Here is a 16,928-nt window from a genome sequence, read left to right as displayed (position 1 = left end):
TGCCTGCGTGGCTCAGTCAGTTAAGCGTCCGACTTCGGATCAGGTCGTGATCTCGTGGCCTGTGAGTTCGAGCCCCGCGTTGGGTTCTGTGCTGACAGCTTAGAGCCTGGAGCCTGTTTCAGATTCTGTGTCTCCCTCTCTCTGACCCTCGCCTGTTCATGCTCTGTCTCTCCCTGTCTCAAAAATAAATAAAACGTTAAAAAAAATTTTTTTTAACTGAGCCTAGAAGAATAAGCACGCCTGAGACTACAAATGATACAGATAAGGCAAGGCCGGGAGGGTTGAGAAACATGGCCCCTTGGCTCTGGCACAGGGGCCAGATCGTACAGGGTTTGTGGAGTCATGATTTTATCCTCAGGTACTTGGGAGCCAGTAAAGAATTTTAAGAACAAAAGTGACAGGGTCAAATTTGAATTTGGAAACGGAACGCGGACTGGAGAGGACAAAGGTAGGAGGAGACAAAAGCCTCCCTTCCGGGAGACTCGGAAAGGGACTACTGCGGCAGTCTCGGCGACAGATGATGGTGATGTCTTTAACCAGGGTGGTGCCAGGGGAGATGGGGAAAGACATGGGCAGTTCCAGGTGCACTAGGAAGCGAAACCCGACGTGGGGGGGGGGGGGGGTGCTGGTGAAAGAATAATAACCGTACTTCAAATACAGAGACCATGGAGAAGAAACAAGACGTATATTGATAGAAAAAAGAAAAAAAAAAAACCAACAATTTATTTTGCTCCTTAAGCCACCTGGCCTCCCCCTTCTCTTAACCCTGCCGCCTCGATATATGCAGATGACAGTAAGACGAGGGGCGGGGCAGGCGCCCACAGCAATCCGGGAACTATTATTTAAAGTGCGTGGACGTCACCGGAGAGCAGAATAAAGAACACAAGGCACTTCCTGTTACTCCGGAAGTGAAGGCTCTTAAGCTGCTCCGCCGGCGGAGGGCCAGATTGAAGGGATGGCCGGGCGGACCGCGCAGCTGGTGCTGCTGGCTGGGGCAGCCGCACTTGCAAGCGGCTCCCAGGGCGACCGCGAGCCGGTGTACCGCGACTGCGTGCACCGGTGCGAGGAGCGGAACTGCTCAGGGGGCGCACTGAGGCACTTCCGCTCCCGCCAGCCAATCTACATGAGTCTAGCAGGTAAGCCCCTCCCCGCATCAAGCCCCGCCCCTCGCCTTGGCTCCGCCCCTTGCGCCCCCAAACAACCTTTGAGCCTTACCTTCTTCCCCCGGGGTCCGTTGTTGTGTGTGTGAATGGAGCCCCAGGGTGGTTAGAGCATCATCAGACGGTCTTACTTTCCCAGAAGCTTTCATGTTTCACTTTATTTATTCAGTCAAATGGGAAGTTATTTAATACTCCTGGGTACAGGCCCTAGAATGACACTGAAATCAGACCAGCATCCTGCCGTTCGGGGTCCCAGTCTGCACAGGGACATTAGCCTTCTCCAGTGCAAGGTAAAGGATGATTTGAGCACTAGAGGACCCTAGGGCAAGCAGTAGGAGCATATGGCAGGAAGGAATCGTTTCTTGCTTTGAGAGGGTAGGGACCGTGATCATCTTGGAACGTTCTGTGATAGAAGGGCTTCAAGATGGATACATTAAATTTGGACCTGTGGCCATAGTGGTCACCTGTCGTGTGACAGGTGTCACAATAGGTCAGTTAATTTTCACAGCCCTATAAGGTAGTTTCTCTTAACCCAGTTTTACAATGGGGAAATTCGGAGAGGTTAAGTGCCCTGCCCAAAGTCACACAGCCAGTAAGTGGTAAAGTGGAATTTCCAGTTGCGGCCTGTCCGACTACAAGTTTGTTCTCTTTACTATCCCTTTGCGTTCCAGAGCGAACGGAGAGAGTGGAGGCCCTGGGCAGATGTGGGCATATCCAGTAGCTTGGTTTACTCAGGGAGCAGGGTGCGGGGTGCCTGAAAAGGAGTATAGAAAATAAAGCTGGAAAAGGAATTTGGGGACTCAAAAGTCAGAGTGAAGAATTTGGGCTTCATTTTCATAGGACGGGGGTAAGATGGCAAGAGTTCTTCCCTGGCAAGTGAGAGCAAAGCCTGAATTCAGGAAGAGAAAACGTAAACCCACCTGTCCACTAATGAGTCCACCAGATGCCGAAGTTCCCATCTTGGTGAAAGGAGAAGAGAAAAACATCTCTGTTTGCTCATTGCACATCCCCGTCCCCTAAAACACATGCACACAAACACATACTTTTCTACCATCTCTCGTACATCCTAGCGGGAAGCCAGCATTTTGAGATTTCTTCTGGTCCTCTCCACCCTGCAGGCCCTCTTAGCCTGCATTTGAGCTTGAGTCCCATCTGCACTCTCTGTGCCTCCCGTGATAAGGAGTTCACCAGGTCACATTTCTCTGTTTCAGGCTGGACCTGTCAGGACGACTGTAAGTATGAGTGTATGTGGGTCACTGTTGGCCTCTACCTCAAGGAAGGTCACAAAGTGCCTCAGTTCCATGGCAAGGTGAGTTGGAGGGTCAGGAGAAGTGTATGGTGGCAGTGTGGCAGGAGTAAGACACCCCCCAGTTAGACCACACCATCCGAGCAGTCTGAGCTGTGGGGTGATGGGCGTGTGTTTGGGGCGGGTACCTGTTCTCAAAATCTGCTGGTTTTCATATCATCAGATGGAACCAATGTATCCTGGCTCTAGATTTAGAATAACAAGGTCTGGGAAGCTTTGTGGTCTCAGCCATGCTGGAGTTCTTAGGGTGGTTGAATGTCCTTGCTACGATGACAAATTTTCTGACCCTCCACAGCATGCTTTCTTTTGCTTTTTCAGTAGAAGTTCAGACTAAAATAGGAATACCCCCTCAGGTTGCCCAGTGAGTCATGGTTTGCTAGTGCTTTTTCATCCACTATGATTTTGTTCTGGACTATTGAGGTTGGCAAGAATTATTTTCCCCAATTTGTCAGAGGAAGCGGAGGCTCAGAGGCCTGTGGTCAGTGGTAGAGAAGGAGTATATTAGGATCTCTGTCTTCCTGATGGCAAGTCTAGGCTGTTTCTACCAGACCATACTGAGCCGTCTACACTGGCCCATCTGTTCTTCCCAGAGACCAGGCTTATAGTGCTGTGAGTGCTGGCCAAGATAGAGGGATGACCTTCAGCTAAGGACTGGAGGAGAGCTCATTGACCCAAAGAGGGACTATACGTGAGGCTTTGGCCGAGGGCCAGAGCTAAGGAGCCAACTGAGGACCTGTTGATGTGGCATGTCAAGGAAAAGCATGTTGGGCTAGCTGGGGGTTGCTTGCTGCTCAGGCCCCCTCCATGTGCTCCCTTTTCAGTGGCCCTTCTCCCGGTTCCTGTTCTTCCAAGAGCCAGCTTCTGCCATGGCCTCTTTCCTCAACGGCTTGGCCAGCCTGGTGATGCTCTGCCGCTACCATACCTCCGTGCCAGCCTCCTCCCCCATGTATCCCACCTGCGTGGCCTTCGCCTGGGTAGGTAACTTGGCAGTATTCCTGCTGTACGCCATCATCTAGGAAGGAGGAACTCTTAGATCCCCATTCTCATGCAACAGGAGCTTCCCTTCACCTACCTTCCCCTCTGATTTCCAGGTCTAAAATTGCAGCTGTGGGGTGGTCAGGCCTAGGGAGAACACAGGGAAGGTGCTGAATCAGACTTTACCTTTCTAGCAGAGTCCTAGGCCAGGATATTTGGAAGGGAGGGAGGAGGCCACTAAGAGACCCCATAGGGCAATTTACAAGCACAGAAGGGAGATGGGTGCTAGGGAGCATGCTGGGACCACAGGTCTTTCCGGGGCACCCCCCCCCCCCCCCCCGCCCCGAAGACTCAAAGCAATCTCAGTCCTAGTCCAGGTCTGGAGGTACGGCAGTCACAGTACTCTATGTAGAGCTCAGCCTGGTCTTAGACCATCCCTGAGAAGTCGAAATATGTTCCATGTGAGTATCCAGAGAGGGCTCTGAGCTTTACAGGTGACTGGTCAGAGAAGCCTGGAATTGTGTGAGAAACATGGACTAGGGTACACATATGAACTGTGACAACCTTGGGGGGGGTATGAGAGTAAGAGGTTGCAATCAGAGACCCCACTGTAAGCCTTAGGGAAACAGTCTGCTCATTTACCTTCCTGCCACCAAAGCAGCCATTAATTCATGTATTGAGCCTACTATGTGCTCGGCACTTTGCTGGGTGCTGGAGATCCAAAAGTATATACAAACAGACAGGGGGCACCTGGCTGGCTCAGTCATAGAGTGTGTATGTAACTCTTTTTTTTTTTTTTTTTTTAAAGTTTATTTATTTTGAGAGACACAGAGAGCAGAGGAGGGGCAGAGAGAGAGGGAGAGACAGAATCCCAGGCAGGCTCCGTACTGTCAGCACAGAGCCCGGTGTGGGGCTTGAACTCATGAACCATGAGATCATGACCTGAGCCGAAACCAAGAGTCGGATGCTTAACCAACTGAGCCACCCAGGTGCCCCTCTTCTTCTTCTTTTTTTTTTTTTTTAATAGACTTCACACCCAGCATGGAACCCAATGAGGGGCTTGAACTCACAACCCTGAGATCAAGACCTGAGCTGAAATCAAGAGTCAGATGCTTAACCGACTGAGCTACCCAGGCGCCCTATAGAACATGCAACTCTTGATATCAGGGTCGTGAGTTCAAGTTCCACATTGGAGGTGGAGCTTACTTGAACAAAACAAAACAAAGACAAAAACAAAAACAAAAAGTCAGGTTCCTCCGGTAGTAACCACACAAGCACACAATTGAACGTAAAAGTACAGTTCTGGGGAAAGTGCAGTGGAGATGTGTTGTTGGGGTGTGTGATGGGGTACTAGACCAGTACAGGGCAATCAGGGAAGGCTTCCCTGAGGAAGGGGCCTCTGAGGTAAGATTGGAATGATGAATGAATGTTAGCTAGGTGAATGCAGGGAGAGTAGGAGGCGTCATCTACATAGAAGACATAGAATGTGGACAGGCAGAAGAGAGTGAGAACCTGAAAGGCTAGGGGGTCGGCCATACAGGAAGCCAGGGAGTAGGTACGACAGGTAAGCAGGTAGACAGTGAATGGGGCTAGCCCATGGAGAGCCTGGGGGGCACATTAACACTTTAGATCTGGACTTGCAAAGCATCAGGAAGCAATGAGGGTCGGAGAGAAGAGGTTTCATGAATAGATTTGCTTGGAAAACTCATTCTGGCTACTGTGTAGCAAACAGATTAGAGGGGTAAGAGTGGATGCAGGCAGCTAGTTAGTTTTAGCATAGGGCACAGTAACTAGACTGGTGGGGGGGGGAAGGGGGGTTATTGAAGAGAACTATGTTTGAGCTATGTTTTGAGTTGACGTTAAAATTTTTCATTTATTTTATTTATTTAACAAACCCATGCATAGCTCTTACTGTACGTCAGGCACCATTCTAAGCATTTTATAAATATTAACCTTGTTAATCGCATAAATAGCTTATGAGATAGGTAGTATTATTATCCCGAGTTTACAGATGGAAACCAAGGGCTGAAAAGGTTAAGTAACCTGCCCTAGGAGCCAGAGTTTGAACCCAGGCATCTGGTTCCAGAGTCTGCACTTTTTTTTTTTTTTTTTTTAAGTAGACACCATGCCCAGCGTGGGGCTTGGACTCACTCATATCCCTGAGATCAAGGGTCACATGCTCTACTGACTGAGCCAGCCAGGTGCCCCCAGAGTCTGCACTCTTACTATCTTAGCTGTGTTGACAAGCCTCAGTCGTAGGTTAGATGAGGAAAGAGGAATCAGGAATAACCCGGTGTTCCCACTTATGAGAGAGTGATAGAAGCCATGAGTGTGCATGAGATCACCAAGGGGAGCTTAGCAAGAAGAGAAGGGATCTAGGATAGAGCCCTGAGGAGCCCCAAACATAATGATTAGATCAAGAAGGATGGGCCAGCGACAGAGTCAGGAGTGGCTGGAGGGGTAGGTGGAAAACTAGGATACCGTGTGGTTGGGAAGCCCTGGGACAAGAACAGGGAGGAGAGGGTAGGCCGTCCTCTTGAATTCTGCTGGACAATCAAGAGAACTTTAGGACACCCTGGATCTGGCCACCCTGAGGTCTCTGAGGACCTTAGGAAAACTGGTAGTGTGGGGGTGCTAAGAAGTCCAGGCCAAGCCTCAGACTTAGGAGCTGGGGATTGGAAGGAGGGCAGGGGCGGGGAGGCTGTTAAGCCTCTGGGAAATGTTGATCCCTCGTAATCTTCTCTGTTTAACAAATATTAATAATAAGTGTTATATGAATTGCGTAACAGGCATTGTCCTAAGTACTTTACATATATTTTTCTCATTCAATCCTCATAATACCACCGTGAGCTCTGAGTAAGGCTCAGAGAGGGAAAACCTTGTCAAAGTCACCAGCTCCCAAGTTGGTGACTGGTGGAGACAGGACTGACCCCAGGGCTGTCAGAGCACTTAGCCCCTCTCCTGGGCTGTCTCCATGATAAATGTCTGTTGAGCATTTGCTGTGGGTAGAGGCAGGAGTTTAGCACTTGTGGGAACTGAGGCACCTGCCTCAAGAAGCTAAGCCTGGTGGGAAGCGCTGGTCCAGCTGGCCCAGGAGGCAGAATGCAGGCAGAGCCGAGGAGGGCTCTGGTAGAGAGCCCTCGAAGTAGTAAGGTGGGGAGACGTGTCCTCTAAGTGGAGAAGCCTTCCAGGGAAGCCCAGAGAGGGAGAGGGCCTCTATCGGGGACTCACAGGCCCGATAAGGCCTAGACGCATACAGATGAGGGGAGAAGAGGTTGGATTTCTGCATTCCAGGCTGGTGGCCCAGCAGCAGCAATGGGATGGAAGCTGGAGGATGTGGGCACCGGGATAGGCAGCCTTGGAGAGGTCAGCCTGGCTGCGGTGTGGCTGAGTGCAAGGCGGTGGAGGGAGGTGAGGTGGCACAGAGAGGGCCCCGAGTGCTGAGGGGCAGGAGCTCTCGCATAGGCAGGGGGCTGGCATCCGCATGCCCTGTCACCGGCCCGGGGGGGATAGAACCACCACTTCCTGTTTAGGCCTCTCTCAGAGGAAAGAATTTGGTCCTGGCCAAGAAAGCAGGAAGGGCAGAGAAGCTGAGGAGAGTACACCTGTCCCTTGGGGTTCTTCCAGGGGTCGCTGCTTTCTGGGCCCACAGCCTGTACCCCCCGCCCCCAGCCCTGCCTGAGAGCACTGGACAGCCCTGCCTGCCTGAACTCACTGAACAAAGCTTAGAGCCTCCTTGGAGAGATGCACGGGTCTGAGGGACCTCAGAGGGTCCCAGCCCTTGCCAGTGGTCACGTCACAACGCTCGTCTTGATCTCCCTGATTCGTGGGTCTTTCATTTCACTGGCATGTGCCACTCAGCTTCCTTCTTGGTGAGGGTCACGCCTCCCAGTCCCCTTGTAGTCCAGTGTGACCGAGGACCCTGAGGGACAGAGCAGGAGATGTTAGATTGAGAGAGGGCAGATACCTGGGGCCCGTGTCTTAGGACATCCTACGGAATATGGGGCTCTGGGACATAGAACCTCCTCATGCTATCACTAGGTCCTTGAGGGACAGAGTCTCAGTGTCCACACTCCCTCTGATGACCCAGTCTGGATTGTACACTTGATCTTTAGTCCTGTGCGCCTGTGTTTATAGGAGGGAGGGATCCTGAGCTGAATGGAGGGTGTGGCAGTGGACTTTGTCTTGGGCTGGGTCTTCTGGAGCGAGTGGGGCTCCTGATTTCTGTTGGGATAGGACGGGAAGGCCTTTTCCAGGTTCAGTCTTGGGCAGTGGGGTGGGCAGGGGGTTCTCTCAGTCTTTTTTCCTGGGAAACGAGGAGACCCTGCCCCAGCAGGGCTGATGAAGCTGGCACCAGAAGGGAGCCTCTGCCTTGACATTTGGATCTGGGCTTGGGCTGGGAAGCTGCCAAAGCTCTGCACATCACAGACCTTTGACTTCAGGGAGCTGGGGGCCCCTGCTGTCCGTAGAGCCAGGAGGCCAAAGCAGTTTCCCTCCCCTTTGCCCAGTGAAGAAGGGTCCTGAGAAGTAGAGGTGAGAGGATGAGAGTGCCAGCAAAGCCCAAACCGTCTCTGCAGGATGCTTGATGGAGGTGGGGACTGACTGTGCTCTACCTCTGCTGAGGAAACTACCAGAAGAGACAGGTTGAGTCTGCAGCAGAAGGATGGTTAGACTTCAGGAAGGACTTCCCTTTGGTCAGAGAATGGCAGGAAATCAAGGAATCTTTTTTGATGGTGGAAGAAGCCATCTTTCCCCCAACTCCATCTGCCTCTTCCCCTCTTCTCTCTCAGGAGTGAAGCGGAGCAGTGTTGCCCTGACTGAGGCAGGGGATGAGACACTGTGGCCTCTGGGAGGGGGGCAGGGTGGCAGCAGGCGTCATATTTAACATTCTGCCTCCCCCACTTCTGAGACACTGAGCTATTTAAAGACCCACATGTCCCCACCACCACGGTGTCAATGACAGCCCCGAGCACTGGGGCTTAGCACTGGGGTCGAATTCCTGACAGATCTGGCTCATTTGGCATCCAACCAGTTTCACGGCTGTGATATTTTTGTCTCAATTTTCTTATTTTCCAACAGACTGAAACAGCCTCCCGCTCTCCCTCACCCAGCCTTCCCTGTCCCCTTCCATTTCCACCCTGTTGGCACCCTGCCCCTGGCCTCCCCCTTTCCTCAGTGTTTACACAAAGCTCCTGGGGCCCTGCTGGGCAGCCCAGCACCCTCCTGGCCTGTCTGATTGGCCAGCTACCATCTACCTCCCCCCATTCTGCTCAAGCTTGGCTGAGGAGTCTGGGAGCAGCCATACACTTGAGGCTTGGAACCTTTCCCTTCCTTCCCCGTCTGTCTGTCCCCTTTGCTTGAGTCTTGATTACAAACTCTGAGTGAAGAGAAACAGTATCTCTTCTGTGACTCCTGGGGGGAGACTGACATTTATGGGAATACCTACTATGTGCCAGGCAGCCGTAACAGCAGCTGTTTATTGAGTGGCTTCTTTGTGCCAGACATTCTACAGACATCATCTTCAGGACCCTCTTATGCAGTGGGTATTATTATTATTAACCCCATTTGCTAGATGAGACAACTGAGACTCAGGGATGTTCTTGGTTCAAGATCATACAGCTATTTAGGGGCTGAGGCAGAACTTGAATCCAGGGTCCGTCTTATTATGGAGGCTCTGGAAATTCTGCCTCTAGCACGAACAGTGGGGTGGGCCAAGGCAGCCGTGGGGAGACCACCTCTTCTCCCCCTGGACTCCTTTGGCCTTCAGGGAGAGTGGGAGGCAGACTTGGCCTCTTTAGCTTCAGGTCTGTGGAGAGATGTGAGAGTCCCATTCTGCTCAACAAACTGGGAACAAATAACACCCAATGGTTTACCCTGTCCTGGGCACTGTGCTATACATTGTGTTTGTATTGCTCATTAAATCCTTGTCAATACTATGATTATTCCCATTTTACAGAGGAGAAAACCAAGGCCCAGCAAGGCTAAATAACTTGCCCAAGGACACACGGGAAACGCAGAGCTAGGATTTGAACCCTGGTAGTCTGACCCTTGGCCTTGCATTCTTAATGACACTATCTCCCAAGTCTGAGGAGAGGGCCAGAAGAGGAGTCCCTCATAATGGGACACTTCCCAGGGGAGAGGGGACATTTCAGGGGTGCAGAGTCCAGGCTTCAGGTGGGTCTCTATAAGTGGGAGGCACCCTGGGGAGGCAGTTGGACAGGGGACCAAGCAGTTCCCATTCCATCCTGTAGAGCTAAGCCCTGACCCTGTGCTCCCTCTCCCCCGCTTCCAGTGTTCCAGCCACCACTTAGCTCAGTCCTCTTGTCACCTCTCCCTTCCTGCTGTGGGTGACAAGGAAGCCTGGTTGGCTGCCAGTCCCTGCTGCCTTCCCCTCCACCTCCCTCTCATACTGGCTCTGGGGCCATTCTCCACCCCAAGAGTGTCCCTGTTCCTGGCCTTCCCTGGAGACCTGGCCATGTGATCTCCTGGGCTCCGTCTCCAGCCCCAAGTCTGCTCCTCTCTCCATGCTGACCCTGAGCGTCACAGACCTCGTGGGAGCAGTGTCTGAGAAGCCACCCTGTTCTGTCCCGTTTTCCAGCCTCCAGACCATGCCTCATATACCGTCTCTGGGGAAGACCCAGGGATGGGACTGGATGGCCATCTTCAAAAGAGCAAGCAACCAGACTTAGAATAATCACCTGATGTCAGGGCTGGAAAGGGACAAAGGATCACTTAGGCTAGCTCCTGACTAGTCACAGGGGAAAGCTCAGGCCCAGAGGGCAGGGCCTTTGTCCAGGTCATGAGGAACATAAGCCGAGAGATTCAGCCTAGGACCCAGGCCAGACAGGCTTGCATGGGGCTTCCTGAGCTTCCAGAGACCTCTAGTGCTGACTGGCTTTGCACAGAGTCTTGCCTGCCTCCACCCCTTTGCTCTTCCCATTCTCTCATAAGCCCCTTCAGGCCTGCGATAGGGAACCCATCCCACTGTCTGACCCTGCTGCAGGACTGGAATGAGAGGCCTCTTCCCTGCTTCTTCTGTCCTGTGCCTGGCCAGTCTTCCTGCTGTCCTGGACCCAAGTGAGCAGCTCCTGGCCTTTACCTGTCTTTGGCAGGCCTGTCCCACCCTAGGGCATCCCTCTCTATCTCTAGGGCATTCTAGGGCGGACCTCAGGCTGCCGGTTTTTTTCCTCTGACCAGTTGTCACTAGTTTCCCAGCCCAGTGTAGGGAACCTCCACCTTAGCCCGCCCTTCTTTCAGTGATTTGGGCCTCTACCATGGATACAGCGCTGACTCCCACAAGGTCTAGGACTCATTTGCAAGATGTTTTGTACTGTCTCCTTGCAGTTAATTTCCAGGGAAAAGGCCTCGAATGGTCTCCTGGGCCCTTGCCCACCACAGCCCCTTCAACCTTCTGTTCCTCCCAGAGCCTCAGAGCAGCAGCCACTGGTCTGGCAGGTTGGGCTGGGCCACCCAGGAGGAAGCTGGGCTCAGTTGGCCAGCCTCCTCCATAGAGACTTGGCCCCAGTGGGATCTGCTTGATCTCCCTCCCTTGCTTGCTTTCCTCGGGACACACCCCAAGCTGGCTCGAGCCCCTCCACCCCACCCACTTCATTCCCGCCCCCAGAGGCTGAGGTCACTGGCTCCCCTGGCCAGGGTGGGGCTGTCATCACCTGCCAGTTGGGGGAGGAGGCAAGATCCCCCCAGGGGCTGTTGTCTTAGCGATTGAGTAAGCAGGGAACTTGGATGTGCCGGAACTGGGAACTGGTTCCCAGGCCAGGCCGGAACCTGTGGAGGCTGCAGCCCCCATGGCCCAGGGGGTTCAGGGTTCTGGGAAGCTGAGGGCACGGGTTTGTTCTGTGGGCTTCAGGGGCAAGGGAAATCATGTTTCTCTGCTCCAAAGAGCCCCTTCCCCAAAGAGAGACTCCTGTGAATGCTCTAGGGGTCCTCCCCACCTCGAGACACCATGCTTACCAGCCCCTCCCTACAGGTCTCCCTCAATGCTTGGTTCTGGTCCACAGTCTTCCACACCAAGGACACCGACCTCACAGAGGTGAGCACCCCTTCGGCCCCTCTCCTGCTTGGGACAGTCCCACAGGAGCCCAGAAGAGGTGGGGGTCAGCTCTTCGGGTTTCATAGGGACTCCATTTACAGAGCACTCGCTGTGTGCTAGGCATTTTTAACCTATTCGTGCCCTTGAGCGTCACTTGACCCTGGTGAGGTAGGTGTGATTATTGGCTCTTCTTAACTGATGAGGCAGCTGAACCTTGGAAAGGCAGAACTACTCACCCCCCCAAGGGTGCAGCCGGTTCTTGGGCGCAGGGCTGTGGGACTCGAGGCTGCGCTCCAGATTCTGTGGTGTGCTCATGTATTTTGGAGTCTTGGCAGGCACCTCCACCGATGCCTCCAAAGCCTCGCTGCTGAATGCATTTTAAAAAGTTGTAGAATATGAATACAAGGGCCCGACTGTTAAATTCAGGAGTGAACCAGCAACAGGCAGAAGGGGCACGAGACATGGACCCCCATGTTAGAGTACGGCTGCGCCTCTGCCCCCCCCTTCGCCCCCACCCCTGGTGGGTCCTCTGGGGGCCCTGCCCATACAAAACCTTTTCCGCCTCCCCTCCCCTCACACTGGCCCCTCACCCAGCTCTCCCCGTCCTCAGAAAATGGATTACTTCTGTGCGTCCACCGTCATCCTACACTCTGTCTATCTGTGCTGCGTCAGGTGAGCCCATCTTGGCCTCTGTGGGGGCAAAATCAGGCACTGGGGGCAGAAAGGGGTCACCTTACCCACCTTGGGGGTGCTGTCCCCAGGGTCTTGCACCCCAACACACACACACACCCTCCAGGCTGTTCTGAATGGGGGCTCGGGGGGTAGAATTGGCTCTTTCCAAGGAGCAGAGGCACTTGATCCCAGGCCCCTGGAGGTGGATTGGAGGCCTGCCCAGCTGGCTTGTTTTGGTGGGGGGAGGAGGGCAGTGGCTTCCACATACTGATGTCGGGGTGAAGGGATGTTTAGGAAATGCTGCCCTGGGCACGGGCCGCCCTCCACCTGAGCAGCTCTGGATGGTGGGGCAGGACCGTGGGGCTGCAGCACCCGGCTGTGGCCAGTGCCTTTCGGGCCCTCCTGCTGCTAATGCTGACCGCGCATGTCTCCTACCTGAGCCTCGTCCATTTCGACTATGGCTACAACCTGGCGGCCAATGTGGCTATTGGTGAGGCACCGGGGGGGACCTGAGGCTCCTGGGGTTGTGGGGGAGTGGGGGACCCAGCCCATCTGTAGAACTGCTGGCCTGGGGTGGAGGTATGGATTTGGTGCTGTTCCTGGAGAAGGTTCTAGAGAGCCCCTTAGGGTGGGGGAAGGGGAAAGAATTTGGGGTGGGAGAGAGGGGAGGCTGGCAGGAGAGTCTGAAGGTGGTCCTGGGGTCAAAGAGCATGAGGCTGGTGGAGGTTTTGTTGGGGGGAGAAGGAGGTCCAGGGAGTGAGCCTCTCCCCACCCCCCGCCCGCACCCAGGCCTGGTGAACGTGGTGTGGTGGCTGGCCTGGTGCCTGCGGAACCAGCGGCGGCTGCCTCACGTGCGCAAGTGCATGGTGGTGGTCCTGCTGCTACAGGGGCTGTCCCTGCTTGAGCTGCTCGACTTCCCGCCTTTCTTCTGGGTCCTGGACGCCCACGCCATCTGGCACATCAGCACCATCCCGGTCCACGTCCTGTTCTTCAGGTGGGTGCTGCTCCCTGCCCAGTGTGCACCTTCTTTGTGCCCATCCTCACCCGCTCCTTTGAGGAGACTGAGGCCTCTGTGCACACTGGCCCCCCCTGCCTATACTCACCCCCACGGGGTGCTCTCAAAGCCATACCTCAGTGGGCTCCTCCCTCTGCCCACAGCTTTCTGGAAGATGACAGCCTGTATCTGCTGAAGGAATCAGAAGCCAAGTTCAAGCTGGACTGAAGGCCCTGGGAGCGTGTCTGCCCCACTGGGGGTCCTGCCCTCTCCCCGCTGCTCCCCTTCTCCTCATAATCCTTGAGATGAATTTTTTTTTTTTTTTTTTTTTTTGCCTTTTAGCATCTTGAACTTGGACATGAAGGGTGTGGGCCCAGAATCATGTAACTGCCCATCCCCTTGCTTGCCCCCACATGGCCCTCCCAGGCCTTGGAGTCTGTTCAGGCTTGGCCTCTCAGCATCTGGGGTTAGAGAATGGGCAACCTCTCTGGTTCCTGGAGCAGAACTGGTGTAGAACTGTGTTCTTAGCTCCACCAAGAGGAGAGCTGCCTCTGCCTCCCCATCAGCCTCTTCCCCACATCCCCTCAGTGCCTGGGTGGTTCCCACAGCTGTTTGTCTATCTGGGAAACCAGGTACCACAGGCCTTTGGGGACAGTGGGGTCCCCTTCTGTTACCCCCCTGCCCTCCTCCAGGGCACCACTAGGTGGCACTAGACTCTTGCTCTTTGGCTACCCAAGTTCCAAGGTTGGTCTCATTCTCCCCATGGGATCTTGAGGGACTAAGCCCCTGGGACTGGGGAGTGGTCTTACCCTGACTGTTGCTTCAGCCAGACCCCCCCAAGAGGCCTCACTATGTTCCTTCCCCCTTCAAGGCCAGAACCCCACAGAGCCCAGGACGGGAATCCCTCTGGCTTCTCTGCTGCTGTTCTGGTTGAGAGCCTGCACATGAATGTGTACGGGAGTGTGAACCAGACTGAGTGCATAGGTGACAGAGTGGTGGGCACGGGCCTGAGGTGTGTGGGATGCTGGGTGGGACAGTGTGTATGAGCGTGGGTGGAGAGTGGGGTGGGGTGTGAGTGGTTTTAAAGTGTGTGCTGCAGGACAGGTGGGTGAGTGTGAGTGCCATGAGTGTACCACACAGTGGGGGCAGGTTGGAGAAATATGGGGTATCGAGTCACTACCACCAAGTACCTATTGAGCGCTAGCTCTGCACAAGGCCCCAGGCCAGGCAGAGAGCCAGGATATCCTCAAAGTCTGGCTGGGGGTACGAGTGTCCAGGCTGCATGTGTGTGTTTCTGTCCATTGCCCCCACTTTACAGCCCTCCAAATCTCGGAGGGCCCACACACAACTCAAGATTACCCTCCAGAACCAGCCTCTTGGGAGTCCGAGGGAGGTGGGGAAATGGAGATCCTCTGCGCCTCTCCTGCCTTCTGTCTCCTCGCCTAGGCTTGGTTGGCCTTCCCTTCCCAGAGTAACCTACCTGCTAAGCCCCTCTGTCACAGCCTGGACCTTGGGAAAGGGGGGCAATCTGAGGGAGCAGGGGAGGAGGATTGTGGCTGGGTCTGGTTTCTGGCCTTCCCAGAGACAGGCAGGGGCCACGCTCTACCTGCACCCCAGTAAAGGTGACCCCTGCTAGTTGCCAGCAGCCCTGGCACATTCGTGCTCTGCAAGGATAGAACTTGAAGCTCCAGAAACTTTCCATCCAAAGGCAGTCTGTGTGATTGGAGCAGGGAGTCTGGATTCTTGTTCTTTCCCTGCCCTCTTGCCCTCCCTGGAGTCGGGGCACTGTACTAGGACTCCAACCTCAGACTCGGGTGACCTGTGGTTTGTTTTTTTTCTTTTTTTATATTGAGAACTATTTTAAGGTGAGAGAGAGGGTAGCAAGGAACATTCTTAATAAACAAATTCTCAGCCTCACCTACCCTTGTTCAGCTCATTTGTGTGAGTAGTGTGGGCTTGGAGGGAAGGAGAAGACACCTGGCTGGAGGCAATAGGCAGGTGGGGTCTCTACCTAGGCACTGGGGGTGGGGATGGCAGGGACCAGATGCAGAGCAGCAGCAGAGCTGGGCGGAGCTCCAGTCCAGGGGGAGTGGGCTCTGGGAGAGGGAACTGGTGCCTGCATTGTAACTCCTTCCCCCTGCACTGTCCACTTCAGTCTCCTGATTATCTCCCCACTCCTCCCCTTCTGGCCTGAACTAGGCTCCACTACTGTTTGTTACTTAACCTTCCTGAGTTTCACCTGCAAACAGGACAATTGGACCTGCTGAATGTGAGGGCTGAAAGGACCTAATAGGTGCCTGGCACATAGCAGATGCTGAATGAATACCCGCTGACCTTGGCTTTCCTTAGTTTGGGAAGAATGAGTGGTAAAGAAACCTACCTTCATGGAAGCTTCTGGAAAAAAAAAAAAAAGGCTAGGGTTGGTGGCTTTCACACCCCCACAACCCTAGAGAGAGCTCTGGGCCCTTGTTTCCCAGAAGAGCCACACACAGCTGACACTCAGCAGGAGGAACTGATTTCTTTATTAGGTGCCACCACAGATGACAGGGAATCTGGATATATGAGAGCCATCAGCACAGGGTGCACTGGGCCATCACACCCCCACCTTCTTCTGGGCCCAGGCGAAGAAGATGCCCTTGACATCGTCTACACCTGTCTGAAGGCAGGCAGGCATGACGTAAGTGCGCAGGTCCCGCACCTCATAGCCGCTACGAACCAAGGCCTCCACCACCTTCTCCTTACACATGGGTACCACCACCAGCCGGGCCTCCCCAGCCAGGTACCATGACTCCTCTAGGGCCCCGATGAGGAGGAGGTGCCCCCCAGGCCTCAGCAGAGTGGTGATGTGGTCCAGGGCCCTCTGGAAGCTGGCAAGGTCTGGGCTTACAGCCTCCAGGCAGAAGGCAGAGACCAGGGCATCGGCAGGCAGGGGCGCCAGGCTCCCAGCACCCAGGGGCTGGGGCTGGTGCACATCGATGTGCAAGACCCGCTTCACCCTGGCTCGCAGCTGGCGCTCCTTTTCCTGCCAGGGCTCGCTGTGCAGGGGCAGAAGGCAGGGTCAGGACCAGGGCTCAGGGCCGCCCCACGTTCAGTCCTCTGTTGCCCCCCTGCCAGCCACTCCATGGGAAGCTCCCTTACCCCTTGCCCTCAATGAGGCAGACGTGCTGGCTGTACATGCTCCAGTCGAAGGCCCCGGGCTCCTCCCGAAGCCAGAGCCCCAGCTCCCGGCGGTTCACCTCCAGAAAATCTGTCATGGTGATGTCCTCAAAGTGGGTGCAGGCGCTGAGCAGCTGATATATGGTGGGGCCTGAACCAATGTCGATGAGGGTGTGTCCAGACACCTCACCTGGGAGGGCGCAGGGGAAGAGGGTCCTGGTGCCAGCCCTGTCCAAGCATCCCCTGCCTGGGTCACTCTCTCCCTTACCTGCTTCTCCCTCCCTCATTCCCTTCCTCCTCTGTAAAGTGTATCTCCATCTGGAAGACACATTAGCTAACCTGGATCTGAGTCCCCCCCACCCCGTCCAACACAGACTGACTTGCCTTGGGAAAGGAACTTAGACAATCTGAGATTCAAGTCCCACATCTGCGGAACTGTCCTTACAGTGAGACTTAAGTGGAGAAATCCTACAGTGACGGGCAGTCCCCCACCAGTTGCCTCTTCCCTCCCCAATCTCTGCTTCCATCTCTTTTCTTGGCGTCTCTCTTCATCTGGGGCCCTTTCCTGCATCCCCCACTTCACCTCTCAATTGTGAACGATCTGCTCCCCCCCCC

The 16,928-nt window shown here is 54.5% G+C and overlaps 2 protein-coding genes across 4 annotated transcripts in view; one reads left to right on the top strand and one right to left on the bottom strand.

Annotated features, from left to right (window-relative positions):
* Positions 1 to 316: 316 nt before the first annotated feature.
* PGAP3 (post-GPI attachment to proteins phospholipase 3) lies at positions 317 to 15,074 on the top strand. Of its 2 annotated transcripts, none has more exons than XR_005797544.1 (8): positions 317 to 1,136; positions 2,372 to 2,469; positions 3,288 to 3,440; positions 11,429 to 11,491; positions 12,086 to 12,163; positions 12,517 to 12,653; positions 12,953 to 13,157; positions 13,322 to 15,074. XR_005797544.1 is itself a non-coding variant. In XM_040497398.1 (8 exons), exons 1-8 carry the CDS (start codon positions 956 to 958, stop codon positions 13,383 to 13,385), a joined length of 963 nt encoding a protein of 320 aa, XP_040353332.1. In that variant the 5' UTR covers positions 336 to 955; the 3' UTR covers positions 13,386 to 15,074. The 2 variants fall into 2 exon arrangements, 1 of the variants encoding a protein (XP_040353332.1); XM_040497398.1 differs by having other exon boundaries at positions 336 to 1,136; positions 12,102 to 12,163.
* Positions 15,075 to 15,659: 585 nt separating this feature from the next.
* The window catches only part of PNMT (phenylethanolamine N-methyltransferase), a 1,867-nt gene continuing 598 nt past the window's right edge, over positions 15,660 to 16,928 (bottom strand). The window contains exons 2-3 of one of the 2 annotated variants that reach the window (XM_040497397.1): positions 16,296 to 16,464; positions 15,660 to 16,192 (exon numbers count right to left, since the gene is read on the bottom strand). In XM_040497397.1, the coding sequence (XP_040353331.1) occupies positions 15,751 to 16,192; positions 16,296 to 16,464 (611 nt within the window). In that variant the 3' untranslated portion in view covers positions 15,660 to 15,750. Of the gene's footprint in view, positions 16,193 to 16,295; positions 16,504 to 16,928 lie in introns of both variants that reach the window. The other variant, XM_040497396.1, reaches the window with a different exon arrangement.

This window comes from Herpailurus yagouaroundi, unplaced genomic scaffold (assembly GCF_014898765.1).
Source record: "Herpailurus yagouaroundi ecotype Mexico unplaced genomic scaffold, PumYag 189, whole genome shotgun sequence".
NCBI lineage: Eukaryota > Metazoa > Chordata > Mammalia > Carnivora > Felidae > Herpailurus > Herpailurus yagouaroundi.
This window is presented reverse-complemented; position numbering and strand designations above follow the sequence as displayed.

Coding starts and splice junctions, on each gene's coding strand:
- PGAP3 (XM_040497398.1), top strand. CDS start 956: ATGGCCGGGCGGACCGCGCAGCTGGTGCTGCTGGCTGGGGCAGCCGCA. Junction 12,654..12,952: donor GGCGGCCAATGTGGCTATTG/GTGAGGCACCGG, acceptor GCCCGCACCCAG/GCCTGGTGAACGTGGTGTGG. Junction 13,158..13,321: donor GTCCACGTCCTGTTCTTCAG/GTGGGTGCTGCT, acceptor CTCTGCCCACAG/CTTTCTGGAAGATGACAGCC.